Source organism: Pelmatolapia mariae, linkage group LG5 (genome assembly GCF_036321145.2).
Source record: "Pelmatolapia mariae isolate MD_Pm_ZW linkage group LG5, Pm_UMD_F_2, whole genome shotgun sequence".
Classification (NCBI taxonomy): domain Eukaryota; kingdom Metazoa; phylum Chordata; class Actinopteri; order Cichliformes; family Cichlidae; genus Pelmatolapia; species Pelmatolapia mariae.
Genome location: NC_086231.1, coordinates 20,667,513 through 20,688,011, shown reverse-complemented (window position 1 = coordinate 20,688,011; position 20,499 = coordinate 20,667,513). Strand labels below are relative to the sequence as shown.

The 20,499-nt window shown below is 40.0% G+C and overlaps 2 protein-coding genes across 2 annotated transcripts; one reads left to right on the top strand and one right to left on the bottom strand.

Annotated features, from left to right (window-relative positions):
• The first annotated feature begins 307 nt into the window (after positions 1 to 307).
• Positions 308 to 4,177, top strand: LOC134627764 (retinol dehydrogenase 10-B-like). The gene is made up of 5 exons (XM_063474141.1): positions 308 to 956; positions 2,191 to 2,289; positions 2,413 to 2,558; positions 2,660 to 2,791; positions 4,004 to 4,177. Exons 1-5 carry the CDS (start codon positions 507 to 509, stop codon positions 4,122 to 4,124), a joined length of 948 nt encoding a protein of 315 aa, XP_063330211.1. The 5' UTR covers positions 308 to 506; the 3' UTR covers positions 4,125 to 4,177.
• Positions 4,178 to 4,300: 123 nt separating this feature from the next.
• Positions 4,301 to 15,145, bottom strand: cse1l (CSE1 chromosome segregation 1-like (yeast)). The gene is made up of 25 exons (XM_063474139.1): positions 15,037 to 15,145; positions 14,125 to 14,217; positions 13,834 to 13,976; positions 13,229 to 13,330; positions 12,982 to 13,127; positions 12,800 to 12,890; positions 12,600 to 12,707; positions 12,327 to 12,419; positions 12,072 to 12,239; positions 11,856 to 11,985; positions 11,673 to 11,738; positions 11,322 to 11,524; positions 11,121 to 11,205; positions 10,860 to 10,921; positions 10,617 to 10,753; positions 9,052 to 9,155; positions 8,842 to 8,939; positions 8,598 to 8,748; positions 8,298 to 8,506; positions 7,953 to 8,050; positions 7,753 to 7,838; positions 7,582 to 7,663; positions 7,043 to 7,189; positions 5,160 to 5,391; positions 4,301 to 5,021 (listed from the first exon to the last, which is right to left on the bottom strand). The coding sequence occupies exons 2-25, from the start codon at positions 14,207 to 14,209 to the stop codon at positions 4,932 to 4,934; spliced, it is 2,916 nt and encodes a 971-aa protein (XP_063330209.1). The 5' UTR covers positions 14,210 to 14,217; positions 15,037 to 15,145; the 3' UTR covers positions 4,301 to 4,931.
• Positions 15,146 to 20,499: the final 5,354 nt, after the last annotated feature.

The following is a 20,499-nucleotide window of genomic DNA, read 5'->3' as shown; positions in this document are numbered from 1 at the left end:
GTGTTTGCATTGTAACACCTATGCTGATGGTCATAAATGCCGACAGAAACCGTATTGTATTAAAATGACCGAAAGCAACAGTGAGACTAAAACGTTTATATGTTCGAACAAAATTCTCAACTGAGCAGATTCCCCCCGAAAACTTTTTGATTCTAAACTACGATGAAAACATGAACCCAAAACTATAATAACAGATTATTAGAAAGTAAAAGACTGCAATAACTCTGGGTCCACTGAGTGTTATCGTAATCCCTGCCTCAATCCCACAGCCGCTCTTTATGAGTGTGTTCGAATGAGTCACTCAGCTCCTCATTTATCAAACAAAAAGCTGCTCTATTGGCGGCCGCCATCAGCCAACCGTCCTATAATCCGGCACAGTTACATAAAACAAGCCTCCAACCCCAACGTCACACGGAGAGGTAACTACACTCCAAAGCTTGGCGTTCTTTTTTGTGTGACTCTTTGGCTTCTCCTGGACGCAGAAGAAGCAGGTGTGTCTAAGCGTCATGATTGTGTTAGTAGACTTGTTGCTGATGCTAATAGACCTAACCGGCTCTATCCTGAGCGCCATCCTGCAGACTTTCCTTCGGCCGAGGCTTAAATGCATCGATGGGGAGCTGTGTCTGATCACGGGAGCCGGGGGCGCGCTGGGTCGCCTGTTCGCCCTGGAGTTTGCCAAAGAGGGGGCGCACCTGGTGCTGTGGGACTGCAACGCGGCTGCCAACGAGCAGACTGCCAGGCTGGTGCGAGAACTGGGCGTCCGGGTGCACACCTACACGGTGGACCTGTCCAAGCGTCAGAACATTTACGAGACAGCGAACCGGGTGAGAGCGGAGGTCGGGCATGTCTCCATAATGGTCAACAACGCAGGCGTAGTGGCTGGACGGAGGCTGCTGGACTGTCCGGATGAGCTTCTGGAGAGGACTCTGCTGGTGAACTGCCACGCGCTTTTCTGGGTGAGATCTGATGCTTTTTTTTACGCACACATTCGTAAATCACCATTTTAAAGAAAAAATTAAAAGGGCGATCCACCGGTCTCACAGGGGTTATGTAACACCCATTTAGTGTCCTCCTCGCTGGTTCCGGTTGGACTTGTGCACTGATGTGTCATAATGATGATCATAATGTACACATGTAAATAAAATCACGCTACAAGCCAGCATCAAGTTAGGTATGTGATCCTGCTTTTGATCCTCCTAAAGCCTCAATCTCCTGCACATAAAATAAGTGGCAATAAGCGGATTTGCGTAAAATCGACGAGAGACAAACGGTGGGCGGCTTTTCTCTTTATTGTTATCAAATAAGCTACACCTGATCCGTCAAATGAGACTTGTTTCTCTCCGGTTTCTCTCCTGTTTAACCACGTGTTAGCTTTTATTTCCAAGTTTCACTGTTTGAATACATATTGATAGCACAAATACAGTATCAGTTAAAGTCATAAAGCTGTGAAACATCAACAATGTCCCATTTTCAGTTTTCAAAACCAAGATCCTCCAAACAATAAAGCCAACCTTCATGTGCATATTCCCATATCTTCATAGATTTGGGGTGGGGGGGTGGTATGTACTTACACAAGCTATTTTACACTAAAGCTACCTGGAGTCAACTATTTTTCTCTGCATGTCTAATCAAGAGTTCATTTGCCATTAATAGCATTTCTTTGGGAATGTCCTCACTTGACTTTTTGCCCCATTAAATGGCTTTTAAAGCATTCTTAAATTACATTTAAAAGGAGCTTCTGTGCAAGTTTGCAGCTCCATATTTGTATTGTTGGACTTTGTAATTGTCTTACGAACTTGGCCTGATGCAGCCTGACGGTTCCTCGTCTGTCTTAAACAAGCCCTTTTAGCTCCTATATTTTTAAGTCTTTTAGCATACTTTGCTCCAGAGCTGTGTGCAGGTGCTGATGTCTCTCTCTCTATGATGTCACACAGAGCCAAATGCCAAAAAAGCAGTGTGAGAAAGGTCATTTATAACAGTCTGGAGTCTGAGCACTTACTTGCATACTTTTAAATATCATCACTGCACGAGATCAAAATAAGGAAAAGCACAATAATTCCACTTTAATTTCTGAAAAGTTGTAGACACATAACGTATGCAAATCAGATTTTGAGCTTTCAGCAAAGGTTTATGGTTCCTGGCCCCCATGATAAGTTTTACTGCTGCAACCTTCCTAATTTCACCCAACAGATGACGAAGGCGTTCCTGCCACGGATGAAAGAACAAAACCACGGCCACATTGTGACCGTCGCCAGTGCACTTGGACTGTTCAGCACTGCCTGCGTTGAGGTACCCTGCAAAGGACTGTTCGAGCACAAACTTAACAGAAACATAATTTCCAAAGCGTATGTTAACTGACCCGACAACTCATTTAAAGGCTCCTCTCTCTGGCCTTTCTACTTCCCCCTCCAGGATTACTGTGCTAGTAAATTTGGAGCTGTTGGATTCCACGAGTCACTGACACATGAGCTGATAGCAGAAGACCTGAATGGCATCAAAACCACTTTAGTATGTCCTTATATTGTAGACACAGGAATGTTCGCAGGCTGTGAAATCAGGTGAGATACAATTATTCACAACTGGAACTTGCTGGGTGGTAAAAATGAAGTAAAGCTGCATTTCAGTATGTCCTTTAATGCCTCTGTATTGCATTTACCAGGAAAGAGCTTCGCAGCATAATTCCACCCCTTGAGCCTCTCTACACTGTGCAGCAGTCTATGAAAGCCATCCTAGCAGAACAGCAGATGATCTGCATTCCTCGTCTTATGTACATCCCCTTTCTTGCAAGAGCGTAAGTACTAAGTGGATTATATGACATGATCAGCTGCTTTTACCAAGGCTTAAATTAATATGGGGCTTTTGTTTTCCATTTCTTGATGGATGTACAATAGAGCATGTTAGCTCATATAAGTACTTGGGCACAATGTTGATTTTTTTTTTTTTAAATGTGAAAAATTGGCTCATAGGCGCAGATTTTTGGCGTGAGCTCTAAAGTTTACTTGCAGTAAAGTCAAAATCAACAATTGAGAAACAGGTAAAAATTGCCATGAAAATCATAGGAAACAAAGAACACTGGTCTCTCCAACCAAAATATGAGAAAGCTGTTGTTCATCAGGTTCAGAAAATTGTTGATGACCCATCCAATATCCCTTTTCAAGAGTTATTACTCTCATGTAGACTGTATAGAGCACTGATGTCAAACTTACTTTGAATGAGATGATGATCTAAATAGGGCGGGGCCAGTGAAGCTATCCTGTCTGCTACTGAAAACGGTTAAACTACACATTTAATCCCTGAGATGTCTGAACAATATTCCTCAGCTTTTCTACATGATAAAGAAATGCTTCTGTAGTAAATGAATGAAAGAAATCAGTCAGCATGACTCTTTGGGGTTAAACTTTCAGAGAAAAATGTGTAAAAAAAAAAAAAAAAAAAAAATCAAACAGCTGTGGTAGCTCATTGCACACACTGTGCTATAATTTAAAAAACAAAGTTTGTTACTTTACGGGAAATATCCTACTGTGGACACATTGTAAAAATTTGGCTGTCTTTTAATTGCTTATCTTTTACTTCATTATTTTATCAGCATGAAAAAGCTGTTAAACCTATTCAAATGCATTTTAAAGGTCCGAAACTCATGCCCTTCTTCACATTTTCCAAAGCTGTCAACAGCGGATCAGATTGGAAACCTTTGCTGGGCCGATTAAGCCCCCTGGGCCTTATGCTTGACTCCTGGTATAAAGCAACCAACTGTAAAGCAAACCGCTATAAGCACTTAGTCCTCTCAAAATCTATTGTACTTCTAAATAAAGGCTTGGAACAGTTTAAAAGGTCTGGAAATTATCACAGCGTACCTGAATGTTTGCTGGAGTTGCATTACAGGAAAGGGGTTTAATTTTTGTTGATGGTTTTTATTATGTGAATGCAGCCATTTAGCACTGCATACCCAAGAGAAAAAAAAATCCCAGTTTTAAAACAAAGTTCATTCTTTTTTTCCTTCTAGCTTACTACCTTGGGAGGCAAATGTTGCAACGTATCGCTTCATGGGAGGCGACAAGTGCATGCTACCATTCATCAAGAACATTGAAATGAAGACCTCCAACGGCCATACCAAATTGTGCTAACGTTTCTGATGGTGTCTTTATAATATTCTGTGAAAATCTGCTTACGTTCGTTTTTTCCAGGACTTCCCAAAGGCAAAATTGTATGAAGCAATTTGTCGCGAATGCTGAGCTGCTTAAGTATCCACTGCTGATGCTAAAGGGCCTCGCAAGTGAAATAAAAACAATTCACAACAGTGTGGATAGAATAGCGCCTGCAGTGATAACAGATCCATACAAGTGCCTCTTTTTATTCACATTAACAAACAGTGCGGAAACAACAACAAAAAAAAAACCAAATGGATATTAACAAATGAAGGGAAACATGCAACAGAAAAATATTAAACTTTGTTTGAGCCACAGACTACAGCCTCATAACCGTAAAAAGGAAGTCAAACATACAAAAGAAATGATTTAAACCCTCCTGTTTGAAAGACATGTTCAGCGTCCCACACGTTCAATTTCTTTTATTTATTTTTACATCTGCTGCTGTTGCTGATGTTTTTGAAATAAACTGGTAAGTGCTTCACAACCTGACATTCAAATCCTTGTTAGCCTTTATCACATGAAAAGAAAAAGGCCCAGATATCTTAATGTAATTCAGTTTTGGTCGTGTTCCTTTTTTCCTTTTCTTAAAAGAAAAACCTTAAAATGACTTCCATTGGAGTACACACCCTGAATTCAGGCAAAATTTACTTCTCTGGTAAATCCATTTAACTTTCAGGTCTCGAGTTCAACTGAAGCAGGTCTGTCATGTGACCGGGGGGGTCATTGTGGCTATTCCTGCAGGGTACTGAGATTTTGCTTTGTGTGAACGCCCTTGCTTTGGTTTTAAACCAGCTGCACAGTAGCCGCCTGTAAGTAGCCCTGCAGGAACTGGAGAGCTTCTGCATTCAGACTCGTGCTCAGCATTGAAGGAACCTGCAGAGAGGGGGGAAAGAAAAAAAAAAAAAAAGTACAACGTTTATCAATATGGTTTCCAAAGTGACAATTCTTGGATTCCAAACACATTGAATCAAACCAGAAGAAGAACAAAACTGCCTGCATTTGTGAACTTACCCTTCCAGGACAGGCAGTAGAAAGCTTGTGCAGTGACTGGGCCAGCAGGATTTTTGGATTGCCAACAGCATCTCCAATTGGGTCGTGCTCCTTCTTCCCGGCAAAGGCCAACTGTGAGAAGGCGGTCTGATAGCCCGGTGTGTCTTCGATGTCAATGAAGTGCTCATCGTCTGGGATGCTGTCATCTTCAGGAAGCTCAAAGAAACCGATGAGGGCCTGGAGCAGTGGGGTCCTGAAGAGATACAATAACTCGTCTTTGTTTTACTCAGGACAACAAATAAACATTGGTATCTACTAATATGTAATATTCCCAGGAGCCATCTCCCCAAGGAGGAACAGGAGGAGTGCTGTGGGTTACGTGTGCATGTTTGTGGTCCCAAATCCTTTAGTGGGACCTTTGCTTACATCCCAGCATCATCTGGCATTTTCCAGAGAACACCTGAAGTGCAAGGAGCCCATTATTTCCCATAGCACCTTCAGACTCATGTGCTCAGTGTGAACTAGGGCTGCCACAATTTGTCGACTAGTCACGATTACATCGACGATCACGTCGACTATCAAAATCGTCAAAGATTAATTTAATAGTCATTTGAAGCTTTGTAAGATCCTGAAAGATGCAGGAATAAGTAGCAGGATTTAAGAGTGTAATAACGACTGAAACAGAAGACGGCAGCACTGCATGTACAAGGATGCCAGCTGCCGTTAAACCCCGAAGAAGAAAAATGAGTCTCCGGTATCGTAGCTGTGTCCAAATTCAGGGGCCGTATCTTTCGGAGGCCACATTTGTTGGCCAATTACGTTACAGCGACGCAAGGAAGGCTGTCCAAATTCAAAGACTCCTCTAAATTAGTCCTTCATTTCCCCAGATTTGAAAGATGGGTCGGGTGTATCCTTCGTTGCCCAACCCTATCCCAGAATTCATAGCGCGGCCCAGCCAATTCCAGTTTCCAACAATGGCGGCAGCTACTGAGTTTTACCATTACTTATTACTCTTTCTTGGTCACAAAATAAACTTTTAACATATTTTCAGGTGAGAATGTAGCTGTGTAAACTTTAAATATCTGATTGGTTTATCAAGACACCACATTTTTGCACAAGTGCTCCGACGTTTTCGGAGACACCTGTTACCCACCAGCTCGATAGCTAGCCGGGGGTTCAAGCCTCACTAGAGCCGGCGAGAACAAACTCCCGGCACATCGTTTTCAGATCCCCGCGGTCTTCTGCTACTCAGGTTAAACATGATGTATAAGTCACTTAGATAACTTAAAAATATTTTTGTTTGGCTTTTGTCAGTATTTTACTGAGATTAAAGTTATAATTTTTACACAGCTGAATAAACATCAAACAGAAAAGGGATTAAACAGAAGTGTGAGATGGTAGAATTTACTCCAGTGTCCTGTTATATTTTAGATAGCAAGGAGCAGACGGCTGAGTTTATTAAACTCCACCGAGACAATCTGCAAATTTCATTAAAGGTTTAATAAACTATCATCTTGTCTTCATTTTTAGTTAGCACATACCTTAAACACTTTACGCTGTAAGCTAATGATAGTTACATAAGAGCAGACGCATGCTGGTGCAATAAACTTTACGTTTTATGTCCAGTGGATGCATGATCTGATTAGTCGACTATCAAAATAATCGTTTGTGACAGCCCTAGTGTGAATCTGCTCTCTTTGCAGATGAAGTGGATTCAGAGCGGTTTATAGTTCCTAACTGGACAAGCTGACATCCCTTAAGTTTAACTGATTTTGGGTTACTGTAATATAATGATCCACTGTTCACTTCAATCATGGCATCATGACATCTCAGGCAGTGTAAATGAAAAATGTGCATTGCTGCTGTGTAAAGTTTTTAAATGTTCGAGTTTCATGTTTTCTTACCAGAGTTTCGTGTACTCCGTGTCCATCATTGCAGGACACTCAGTGAGGATCTTTATAATGCCAACAGCACAGATCTTTTTCTCGACTGGTCCAGACACCTTCTGAACCTCTGGAATAACAATTTTCTCCAGCACCATACCAAACATTCTGCAACACAAAGTCAGTGAATTTAATACACTTTTAAATCGGTCTTTGGTTTGGCATTAAATTAAATTACAGCTACTGGTAACTACTGCACTCTATAATCACACACAGACACAAAAATTTGCAATGTCATCACTTGTAGTCAACTATAGTTTTAATTTTTCATAAGCACCCAAGCTAGTGAAGAAACTAAAAGAGTTGCATGATTGATTAAGTTTTGACATAAGTGTTACTTTTAAAATAGATCAGAGAAAATTGTGCCTCTTTGCAGTAAGTTTGAAAGCCATCAAATTAAACAGGTCGGCAGCTTATCAACAGAACTTGTTGCTTCTTTTGTGCAACTGATGGATCAAACAACATTTTGTTTTGGGGTTTGTTTTTTTTGGAACACTTACTTTGGCTGGATGCTGTCAAAAATCTCCTGAAGTGCTATAGCTCCATATTTGACACAATACAAATTGACAAACACCAGGAAACCTATGAGAAGGGAGATAAAAAGGTTCAGTCACTGGCACTGCTGGAGTAGATTAAAGTTTGAATGTTACTAATGGTAATGGTATACTAACTCTTGATGAACTTGGTGGTTTTGGAACTTTGTAGCCTCTGGAAGAGCAAAATGAAGATCTGTTTCCTGTACTGAATGAGTGATTCTCTGGCAAAAGAAAGGGAAAACATTAACAACAGCAAAAAACAAAAACCTAAACAATTTTTTGCCAAAGACAACACTTTATAAATGAACCACTGAGGAGAAAATTTATCAGCTTACGGGGGCATGTGCTCTATGATGCTGTTGAGAAGGTAAAATCCTTGATGATCATTGGCCTTGGATGCTATGAGCTTTTGGAAAACTCCAAGCAAGCCAGGCTGAGGAAAAAAGTCAACAAACAATAAGAAAAACATGCCATCTTTTTTGCCAAGCAAGTAAGAAAGTAAGAAAACGAGAATCAGAAGAAAACTTGTATAGTTATTTTACTGATTAGCAATTAAAGTACTCGGTTGAGCTAGATTTTAAATTTTTCCTCTTCTGGCCAAAAATAAATAAATAAATAAAAACTTGTTCACAAAATTTCAGTGAAGACAAAAAAATTAATGAAGGTTGTGCCATACTCACTATTTTATCAGCAGCAGACCTAGCAATAGTTTCACCTCCCTTCTCCAGGTAAGCCTGAAGGAGGCGCACCAGAGGGGGGATGTTCCCTGTTCGTTCCCAAAGTACAGGCTGCAGCAAGTGAGGGAATAAGGCCATATAGGAGGCAGGAATAGAGTTGGAGTGGATCTCTAGGAGGAGAGACATCACCTGGAACACGTATGGAAGAAACTCTGCAAAAGAAAACGGATAAAGATGTTGAGTTGTCCCTAAAGAGGCACCAACTGTGTTTTAGCACAATCTACACTTAAATAACTGACGTACCCTGAACATCGTTCTGGAGGATCTCCGTGAAGACGGGGAAGAGTGCTTCCTCAAAACTGCTGACAGTAGCGGGGTTCGCCTTGCAGGTGATACGGACAGACAGGCACAGGGACTCAAACAGGTAGTGGTTAAAGTGAGGTTTGCTGGGATTCTGAAAGCAGACGAAACATTTTTCAATACTTGATGCGTTTCCCCTCAAAACAAATCTATCTGTATCTATAAGTACTAACAAACATTGTGTTACCTTGCTGACTTGGAGGAGCTTATGAGTGAGCTGACCAATCAGCGTTGGGATGTAGGGAACAATGGACTCCTGCAGCAGGGAGAAGCTGCGCATGATGGCTTTGAAAATGAAACGAAAAAATTAACATGCACAATTAGGCTATGTAATTAACTTTGGACTTCGTGTGACAGTGAGTGAGGAGCATTTAGATAACAGGCAAATCAGGCTCACCTTTCATAATGTATTCATTTTCTGCAGAACCAGGAAAAGCCAGTGCCTTGAACAAGTTGTTGAGCAGCTGTTCAGTAAACAGTGCCATCTCTGCAGCAGTGATACTGATAACACACAAAGAAGAAGACTGACTGCACTTTGGAATCATTTCATCTTACAGTTTAATACTAAATGGATGGAGAAAAGGATACTAACAGGCAATATAGCCACTACTAGGCATGAGTGCTCACATTACAGGATTGATACACAGTTTTCCCCTTTAATGATTGAGACAACATTCTAATGAGAATAAATGCTCTTTATTGCAAATGAAAAAATTAAGTTAATATTAAAATTTACTTCACTAACAGGGTTTGACATACATTTGCGGCTATAACAGACCTGTAATTGTACATGTACTCTTCCTCATCACATCTGTTTTTGATACCAAGATGGTGATGGCAGAAACTCTTATTAAGGCTTCAGTACAGACTTCAGAAAACAGTGAGTATTGTCTTAAAAGCTACATCCACCTTTTATACTGCCTATGCTACACGACTGTAGAAGATAACTAGTCGCTGTAAGCTTTACCTCAGCAAACAATGATCAAAACAGTCCCTAGTTTGACATTAGTTACCTTTAACTATCACCAAACATGATGCAACACATTAAAATCTGTTCTTTCCTGGCATTGTGCAAACTTACATCAAATCCATAGGCCATGAAAACTATGGTTTTCAGGGTTGGCATTTCCAGGATTTTCCCCAAAACATTTTTTCATCAATATTCCAAAAATTTTCAGACCTGGTAAATACTCCATTCGACATGTCCATGACTTTTGCAGGCTTTTTACAACTGTAGAAACTCTGGTATTACATTTGGGAAATGTAAACCTTCTTATATGCTGATTTTAACATGCAGCTTTATTTCATAGATCAGTCCAACTCATTAACCACTAATTTAAATTTATGTTCTGCATCTCTTTGTTTTTGTTTTTTTTTAACTCAAGAAATGGCGATGGACAAAATGGGACTATAAAGTCTTGCATTGTGTGTGCTCCAAAGATGGCACTGCTTAAAAACAATCGGTGTTATAACCAATTTGCACCAACACAATTTGCAGTGCACTCTTTTCTGCTTCTTTCTCAGGTTAAAAAGCCAAAACATCCCCACAGAAGTCCTCTGACCTCTCTTTATTCTTGCCGTTTTGAGCCTTGGGCCGTGTCTGCTGGGGTCTCTTCTTTGGTAACGCCACTGCTCGAGTTTTAATCAACATTTTTTACTTTCGGTTTTTTCTATTATCCCTCTCACACTTCCAACATTCTGGTGCATACAGCTACAGTAACACGTCCTGCTACCAGATGCTTCTCCTATGCTCTGTGCTGCATGCATCAATTTAACCCAACATGGCTCTATTCCAGCCACATGACTGGTTCAGCATTATTGTCACTATAATTGGCCTTTTGTGTTGCCTATCAAAACATGGATGGAAAGAAGTTCCATTAACTTTGCCTTACATTTCTATCAAAGATATTTATGATAATTATCTTTATTAATCTATGTGTTACAATATTATTTGATACTTACAGTGTTGTGTTGTTGGGTCCCCTCATAGTGAACAGTCTCTCCAAAGCATGTGCAGCATAAGTGTGCTCCACTGTGCTCTCTGCCTGCAGGTGAGTTATTAGTAGAGGGACTGCCTGCAGCAGCTGCTCTTTAGGAAGCTGAAGACACACACAAAAAAAAAGAAGAAGATAGAAGCACTCTCAGTATTGGATTTTTTTTCTGAAACTGAGCTAGTCATGGGGGTGGGGGGGCAGGAAGTCATACCTGACTTCTGAAGATCATTACATACTTGATGGCATCAGCCTTCAGCACTGGGAACTCATTAACTACAATGAAAATGACATGAAGAAAATTCACATTTTCGTTTGTAAATGGCAGAACATTTACACAATAAAAACTCTTAAGGATCTCAAAATTAATAGTATCTCTATCATCCAGCTGGTTACAGAGGAATAAATGTGAAGAAACTGTTGTATCGCACAGGCATTGGCACATTAAGATGTGAAGTATTAGCAGTTTTCTTACCATTGGGGGATTTTAAATCAGGGAGAATGTGGTTCACAAAGAACTCTGTCAGATTCACCAGCTCGTTGGCTTGTGTTATTCCATGCTGTTTGGATAAGATAAAACAAGTATAAAGAATTTCACATTTAACACAAATGTTTTAGCAGTTACATATGATACACATCAAATTCAATAACTTTGGAGTGCGTATGTCAACCACACCTTTTGTGTCTGGGCTTTCGATGCCAGCGATGTCACCAAATAGATGGCAGCATCCTTGTGTTTCCAGTTCTCCCGAGGGTTCTTGGCGTACTCGGCCAGCATCGAGTTCACGTAGCCAGAGAAGATTGCTGTGACTGGTCCCTCAAAAAACTTACAAAGTCCTCTCACCAAATCACACGCAGCCCTACGGCGAGTGTCGATGTCTGAGAAAGGATGGCAAAATAGGATTATCATCAAGCATTCTGATATAATGAGATGTTATAAAACATTTTAAGTTTTTAAGATAATTTTAAATTAAGTAAAAACTTTTTTCATTCAAATTTAATTTAAGAGATGGTGATGCATTTTTACCAGATCCCTCCAGGTCTCTTCGGATGTACTCCTCTGAGTTATCTTCAAAGGCCTCCTCATCCGCACCTAATCCGACATTAAATGTCAATCTGGTCAGTGACACTCAGCACATAAGCATGTGTGTATCCAAGCAAGCAGCGCCCTGAATCTCTAAGCACTTCCAGGTGTAATTTGATGGCTTACTTCTGAACTCCATGTTGGGCACAATGACCTTCTCACAAATGCTTGTGAGTGTATTCTGGTCCTCAAACAGATGCTTATAGTGTGGCCTTTCACAGACCGATGCCAAGAACTGGATAGCATTGCTTACGAGCTGCAACAAAGACAAGGTGAACTGTAAGTATGGGCTAAGTGAACTTCAAAAATAACAGAAACACAGTCAGGTCTCACTGTTCTCACCAGGTCATATTTGACTTCCTGGCCAGTAGAAACTAGAAGGTTCCAGATTGCAGTAACAAAGCGTGGCAGGTATGGCTGAAATTCCTCATCGTACTTCTGAGCATAAAGAGCCGCATTGTCACAGATCTGAGACTTCAGCAGCTCCAGGAGACCTGCCTCCTCCTCATCCTGAGAGATGCACACAAATGTCAAAAACACTTTTGCAATAAGTGATTAAACTGTGTTGCAGTAAAAGTAAAGGAGAAGATAACTCACATCTGTTTGTAAAAGTTTATTATCCAAAGTCAGTAGGCCGTGGAAATTGGTCATCCAGGTTTCCATATGGTCTTCAAAAAACTCTGGAAGGTCCTGTGTGACACGGCAGAGTTTACTTACAGTGCACATGAATAAATTCCTAAACAGACTGAAGCTAACCAGATGTTACTGGCAACATAGTAGTGCTACCTTTGTTGTAACTATCCTGATTTATCAATAATTACTATACAACTACATTAAATTCTTTTTTTTTTTTTATTTCATAGAACTGACCTGAAAGTTAAGACTGTAGAAAAGCTTGGCGATAAGTGTGAGTGATGAGAAGAGGACCTTCAAGGCATTGACATCTGTAGCATGAGTTTGACACAGCTCGATTGTGGCCTGCAACAAAGACAGATGTATTCCTAAACCTTGTTTAAAAATGTCATTTTGTTAGGTGTTACATAACATTTGGCTTAATTGCGACAACAAACCTTGAATAGTTCAGTCAGAGGTAGAGCAAATGTGTCCAGAACCAGTTTTATCTCAGACCAAAGCTCATTTGACTTGAACTCATGGCGATACCTTAAAAAGAAGAAAAGGTGCAGAACACATTAATTTTTTTATGAAAAATGATTCATAAAAGATTTTAAAATCACTGTGAAGAGAGTTCTACCTCTTGAAGAGTGAATGTGCAGTGCGCAGCACACCGTTGATGATGTGGAAATCTCCACTTCTGAAGCGAGTCACCATCTCTGTTAGAAGGTCTGGCCATTTTTGTGGAAAGTCTTCACGTCCTATGATGCTGATGGCATCACTTAACTGTGAAAACAGATTGGACACATGAGTAGGAGTGAATTTATGGATATTCTTCCTTTGCTTTAAAGTACACCTTTTAGGGACAGTGGCATGTTGGGACGCACCTGTTTCTGAATCTGTTCCGGGCTGCTCAGCATCAAATTTACAATGTTTGCTTTTATTGCCGTTCGGTCAGGATCAGAGATTTTGTTGGGTTCATCTTCAACCTGTGAGTAAACAAACCACAGAATTAGGCCAGCATAAACAAACCTGCTCACAGGTGTTAAATTGAATTACACACATACTTTTCGAGAACCTCAGCAGACACATGACAAAATCAAAACAATTATTAATGGAATAAAGAGGAAAAAATCTTAATCTAGATCACTACAACCTATCAGCTTTATATTGTGCTGTTAAAGTGCTGAATACACCGCCTATGTAGTGCCGTGCCAGTGTAAATGAATGGCAATGCATTTTTAACTGCCCCCACCCCTGAACTGCGAAGCTGAAGGGCTTATGCCACACTGCTAACACTGAGGTATTTTATGTGCATGGGAGAGACAAAGGAGACTGTTTCTTTCAGTTTAGCAAGCAGATAACAAAAGTGAACTCTAACAATTTCAGATGGACCTGGGTTCAATGATAACACAGTGTATTTCTATTCAAAGATATTAAACATGTGCAGAGAAAAACACTTTCAGTCAGGCTGTTATTCAGCAAGACTCACAATTCTCCAGTTTCTTTTTATATAATTTTTGAATGTCACAGCAGCACAGACGCGGATCACGTTATCCTGGGACTTCTCCAGCAACGTGAGAAGTAACAGTGGATAGTTCTGGTTTCCTTCTACAGATTCAAGAAACTTTTCAGCTGTAAGGGAGGGAAAAAAAGAAATGTAAAGGAAGTATTAGAGTAAATGAAGTAAATAAATAATTCATAGCTCAATAAATAAGTGAACAACAACAACATTCATTGTAAACTCCTTTTTGATATGCAAGCTGTCATTAGAGTGTACTACCAGGACGTCTGACTGTTGGATCTGGGTCGAGGGTTTTTCTTAGGAACTCAGTCAGGGTCTGTAGGTTAGCATCATTCAGCTCCATGATCAAAACTATAAGGGAGTGGAAAAAAGACTAAAAGAGTAAATTACTGAAAAACAAAAAGTGCGTTGCAAGAGACTAAATGCAGTACCTCATATAGGTGGACAACATGTAACGATCTAACTAAATCTACAACATTTTTAGCAATGCCTTAAAACCTGTGCATTGTTTCCAGCAAAATAATATAAAAGTTAACATGTGCATACGTAATTTGACTTGGTTTGATTGAAAGCCGTTTTATTGCTCTAACAAGCCAACTTGACTCTTAACTCCTAAGTTTACAGTGTGTCTGCTAGCCTAAATCATTCATGCATTCATTTTAGCCTGGTAGCAGCTAAGCACTATAGACTGCCAATGCCAGATTGAGGTAATGTAGCCATAATTTGGCACCGCTGCTGACTCCAGATCGGTTTATGCGGCGTAGCGTCTGAGCTAGCAGGCTAAAGGCTGTCCAGTCTCCTGCGAGTTTTAATATAAGCACATGGCCGTCGCAGATTCGCATGTATTGGACAGTATGCAAGGTCTACGTTATATTAAACCATTTCATCACTGTCCCGAACAAAGCAAAAAGAAATTAAAAAAGCCTATTCAAAGCAAGATGGAAAGCAGGATCTCGATTCCAGTGAATAGACTGATCCAGCAGCCGGTCCTGTCCAAGTCATCCAGCTACAGTTAGCACTAGCTTGCTAATGTGTTTGCTGCTAACCATAAAGTTAGCTAATTTCCGAACAATATGAATTTCCTCTTAAGTTATTGAACCGTAACAAATGTCAGACACCGAATTAACTGTCACTGAATACCACAACTGTTAAAGCAGTGGGACGCCTTACCGTGATAGTGAGTTTAATTTAGGATGGGATGGAGAGCCACCACAAGTCGTACAGACGTACCGCTTCCCGAGCCAGCTTTCAAATACCTTGAGCAAAAGGAACTGCGCGGTTAGAGTACTGCGCAAGCGCAGATGTCACGCAAACGCCGTAAGGCACGCCCCTTGTCTAGGTTTAAGTGTAGCAGCGCTAAACGGTTATTTACAATGCTCCTGTTGAGGTGGTGGGTTTAAAAAAAATCCATTTTGGCTTGAATAACGCAATATAGATTAATTAAATCCTGAATCTATTTTTAAATATAAATGTATCATGCCAGAAATGCCTGAATTCCAACAACCACCAAACAGCTAAAACAACAAATGAGAGCAGGTAAACGGATTCCGCAAAAAGATATAAACACAAAGCGCGGACCCGACGCGTCAGAATTAGTGAGATGTAGGCTGTCACTCGATGGCACGTACAGACATGCCGTCGGGTGGAAGCCTCATTCTGATGCTCCAACAAAAGTTCACTGAATCAGCAGCAAAAGAAGATCAAAACTACGCTTCACATTTGATAAATATCGTCATTAATCCCCTCTTACTTTTGCTGTTTTGCTTCCACCACGATAAAATCACACTTCCTGCACAGCTCTCTCTCTCTCTCCCTCTCTCTCTCTCTCTCAGTATACTTCAAGAATAGTTTCCCATTTCAAATCTCTGTTTTCTGCAGTATTCGCTTGCTCGTCACCAGGCCAGGAAAATCTCCTTCATGTTTTTCTTCTTTTTATCCTCAGTTACTTTGAAACAAAGGCATCTGCTGTGATGCTTACACTACTGATGAAGTCTCACAAGTGTCAGTACTGATAAATGAATCAGAATTATAATATTTCTGAGTCAAAACTGAATCGAATCGAGTCGCATTTAGGATGGAATTGGACCTTGTGAATCGGAATCAAAAAACAAGGCCACAAACATAATATGAAGTAGACTGAACACGATTTTTATCAAATTGTTTAAGTAAGTCACCACTACTTTTTATACAGAAAGCTGATCAATTCAGTGTGAGTTGTCTTAAATTAGAAAAACTAAGTAAGTTGGAAATTTTGTTTCCCAGTGGGAAGGATCAAACAATGGTTTGAAAATGCCATGCCACTGCTTTCCTCCTCCCTCGTACAGATCAGTCTGCATGTTCATGGCGCCCACATATTTTTCTGGAATGTGTTGTGCAAACCTGGGTTCAGCTGGAGAAGCTTCAGCTCAAGAGATTATTGTTGGCATTGTTGTGATTCTTTGCGTGATACACTGGTTTGCTGAGTAAATATTTACTCTTATTCAAACTATTTTGTGCATTCTCTCAGTTTAACAGCAGGTTTATAAACTTGCTAGTTAGTGTTAGTCTAGCATCGCTGCTGCCTCTCGGCTCATGTTACTTAAAAATTAACCCCACAGCTTTAAAAACCTTATATAAAAATCTCTCCGTGAAATTTTCTGTTGATTGTTTGAAATAGAAAAGTGAGCAGCTACTTGATAAGAGCGCAGACGAAGCTTTTTCGGAAGGTGCAGCTGTTAGGGCTGGGGGCTTGTTTTCAATCCATATGAACTTTTATAACATATGAACTTTATATTCTTAACTCCTGTATTTATTTTAATGCTTTGTGGTTGCTTTTGAACATCTGTGGTATCTATTAATGTCAAATCTACCCTTTCTTTAGCAACAGAAGCAAACTGCTTTTACATTTAACAAACATTTCTGTTTAATTACATTTTAAACAACAACAACAATAATAATAGTATTTTTTTTGTAAAAATGTGTTTAGATACAAGTTTTGTTGTAAAAGTCCAAAGCCATAAATCAGATCAGTGGCCTGTTAATTGGTTAAAGTCTAAATTGGCTTTATAGTTGAAAATAAAGTAATTTAGCTTGTCCTTCCAAACGAATAAGTTAAATTCCACAGTTGAAACATTTTGCTGTTGCCTATGTTACATATAAACCCTGCCATATGTTTTATTTGGTCGTTGTGCTTATTAGAAACGTTATATATTAGAAGTTAGCTTTTGACAAGGATGTAATGATTATATTTAAATTAGGTGGTCTTTTTTTTTTTAAACACATATCTCTTTAGGCCTAAACAGTGGCAATACCACACATTCAGACACAGTAGTAGATGGTATTTTTAATATTATATGTGCTAGTCTAATTTGGATGTATGAGGTCTACATTGACCTTCTGTGTTGTAAGTTATAATGGCTGCACAGCCATTAAGGATTAAATCAGCTTGCTTCTTACTGTCTTGGAGGGTCGGGACCAGCACTCCCCGCATTACATCAAACTCTTACAAGTCTAGAAAAGGAGCTGTTGAAAAGAAAGACATCAACTGAGTGGTAAATATTTTGTTTTTCCAAAATATTAGTAATTGTCAGTGACATTTATATTAATCAGGCTGAACTTTAATCATACTTTAGATCAGTTGTTCTCAAACTTTTTACATCATTCCCCACATGGCAGGAAGAAATGTTTTCACGCCCCATGTAAACAAACGAATGACAGAAAATCTAGCTGCATCTTTATTTAGATAGCAAACTCATTCACAATGAATTCTTCAGTAATTTTTGTTTTAAATGAACAACTTTCATTTCAAACAACTATTTGTGACTTTTGTCACTAGACTGCTTCATTAGTCTGCACCACTTCTACAAAAAAGGAGCAAGTTAAACAGAATGTGAACTTCTGAACCAGAAATGCAAAAATAAAGTTCAGTTTTAGTCTTATTAAAAAAAGAAATCCAGAAACCTGCGAGCAGAGATGAAAAAATATAATTTAGTTAGAGCTTAATACTTTTCACTCTTAGTAGCTGCAGTGTGCCTGTTTTTCACTGCAAAGCTTTTCAAAACGTGGTTGCAGGCTTGATACCTCCACTCTCGAGTCATGTTTAATGTTCAGCTTAGCTCTATGCTTTGTTTTCAGTGAGGCAACAGCAGAAAACCCCATCTCACAGAGATAGGACGTGGCAAACAGAAGCAGAATGTCCACAGCTCTGTCCTATGAGTGGATGCTCCCTCTCCACACCAGCCAGAATTCACTTAGTGTCTGAGCTGCAAACCTCAGCCTGAGTGTGGAGTCAGAGGTGATCTTGATGAGCTGGTCTTCTTCAGCAGAAGTAAAATCATCAGGTACAGATGCATTAAATGGATCTCTCCCCCAGGCATACTGAGCACTGTTGTTTGGGAAGAATTTCTGAAAAAATGCTCTCAGGGAAGAGATGTGTTCTTTAAAACACAAGATCACTGTGCTAGCTCCCAGCTCGCTGGGTTCGGCAAAGTTGATCAGATTCTCAAAGGAATCAACATTTTGTTCATCAAGTCATCTGCTGTACATCTCAAGTTTTCAAGTGAATGCACTGATTTTGTCTGCCTGGATGTTTGCCTCTACCTTGAAGCTGAAGATTTAAATCACTAAGCTTTTCAAATATATCGATGAGATAGGCCAGCTTCATCAGAAAGACTTCATCATTAAACTTGCTTGCAACTTCATGCATGGCTTCCTCCTATGAAATCATCAGAATTTTCTCTCTGAGCTCAAAGACTCGTGTCAACACTTTACCTCGCTAAAGCCACCTTACCTCACTGTGAAACAAAACAGCTACATGCTCAGCTCCAATGTCTTCACAAAGTGCGGTAAACAGTTGTGCGCTGAGGGGTCTTGTTTTCATGAAATTCACCACGGCAACAACGTTGCTTAAAACAGTTTTGAGTTCGGGGTTAATCTGCCTTGATGCGAGGGGTTCTCTGTGTACAAGGCAGTGTGTCCATTGCGCATTTGGTGAGACTTTCTTGATAAGTGCGTGCAACCCCTTCTTTTTCCCTGCCATAGTTTGTGCACCATCCATGCAAATTCTCACACAGTTGTCCGATTGAAGGTCATGTTCTGTAAGATAACAGTCAAAAAGCTTGAAGAGCTCATCAGCTGTCACTCTACTTGAGACATACTTGCAAAAAAAGCAAATCCTCACACAGAGACTCTGACATGACAAAGCGCACATAAGCAATTAACAGACAGTCTTTGTTGCTGTCTGTAGTCTACTTGTAGGGCAAAAAGTCTGTCCTTCAGCACATCAATGAGTTGTTCTTCAGTGTCACATGAAATATCACATATGCGCCTTGCAACTGTGTCACTGGAGAGAGGGACAGCCTTTAATATTTGCAGCATTCATCTCATCGAGCATACTTGACACCGTATTTAAAGCTCCAGGGAGTATGAGCTCCTGGCTCAGTGCCTCTCCTGGCTTATTTTTTGGCTAATTATTGGCACTTGCCTCATTTGTCTCCCCAATGAGCAAGCACTTGGCGACAGTGGGGAGGAAAAACTCCCTTTTAACGGGGAGAAACCTCCGACAGAACCAGGCTCAGGAAGGAGTGGCCATCTGTCGGGACCGAGTGGAGTTAAAATATTCAATGACATTGTATAAACATTAAAAAAAAACTTTAAACTCTCAGTGCCCCCTCCTTCTGAAAGGGACTGCTTACAGAGCAGGTATGAATGATGCCTGAGTAGACTTACACAACTCACAACTTCCTGGCTCTCATGACTCCTCTGCAGAGGGTTTCCCTAAGAAGTGGTGGCCTCGCAGGGGGTGTTGGGGAACGGGGAGCTGTGCCTCACTGCCCTTCCCCTCTCAGAGAAACCCTTCTACAGAGGAGTGGACAGACCCAGGAGCTTGTGAGCTGTGTATGTCCTGGTGAGCCTCCACCTTTTACAGATATTTATTAACACTATCTAATTACCAGCATATTTTTCTGAGTGTTACTCAATGTCTGTAGGCACTGGGATCTTGGTGGTTGCCTAGGGTACAAAATGTCATCTATGTTTTTTTTTTTTAAATTCAGTTTCATTTCATTTCACAGATGTTAATAGAGGTTTATTAACTCTTACTATGATATCCAAATTGAAAAATCTGTATGGATTTAGCATATTAATTATTCATTGGAATAATCCAAGTATGCAAACTAAATATGACATATTTGTTTGTAAGGAGCCCTTGAATGTTTTCAAAGGTGCCTACTAAAAATCTACTAAAAATTAAATGTAGGGGTGGGTTTAAAAAAATGATTTTAGTTTGAATAACACAATATCGATTCATTAAATCCTGAATTGATTTTTAAATATAAATGTATTTTGCCAGAAATGGCAGAATCTCAGGTTAAAGCTCACAAAACTTTTTCAACCACCACCAAACAACTAAAACAGCAAATGAGAGCAGGTAAATGGACTGCACACAAAGATGTAAACACAAAGCGCGGACCCGACTTCTCACGAGTCTCACAAGTGTCTGTACTGATAAATGATCAGAATTATACTATTTCTGACTGTCTAAGTCAAAGTGTGCATCACTTTAGTTCAAAGAACCGACCAGATTTACTGCAAAGACTGGGTGGGGGGAGGGTAACTGAGTTTATTTGGGTACCAGCACACTGGTAATGGGTGAGG

Bases quoted from the DNA above. Each gene is read 5' to 3' on its own strand.
- LOC134627764 (XM_063474141.1), top strand. From the start codon at position 507: ATGATTGTGTTAGTAGACTTGTTGCTGATGCTAATAGACCTAACCGGC. The intron at 2,290-2,412 runs GTACCCTGCAAA...TTCCCCCTCCAG, and splicing joins TCAGCACTGCCTGCGTTGAG to GATTACTGTGCTAGTAAATT. The intron at 2,792-4,003 runs GTAAGTACTAAG...TTTTCCTTCTAG, and splicing joins ATCCCCTTTCTTGCAAGAGC to CTTACTACCTTGGGAGGCAA.
- cse1l (XM_063474139.1), bottom strand. From the start codon at position 14,209: ATGGAGCTGAATGATGCTAACCTACAGACCCTGACTGAGTTCCTAAGA. The intron at 12,240-12,326 runs GTGAGTTATCTT...TGCATCTCTCAG, and splicing joins ATAAACTTTTACAAACAGAT to GATGAGGAGGAGGCAGGTCT. The intron at 10,922-11,120 runs GTAAGAAAACTG...TTTTCATTGTAG, and splicing joins TGATTTAAAATCCCCCAATG to TTAATGAGTTCCCAGTGCTG.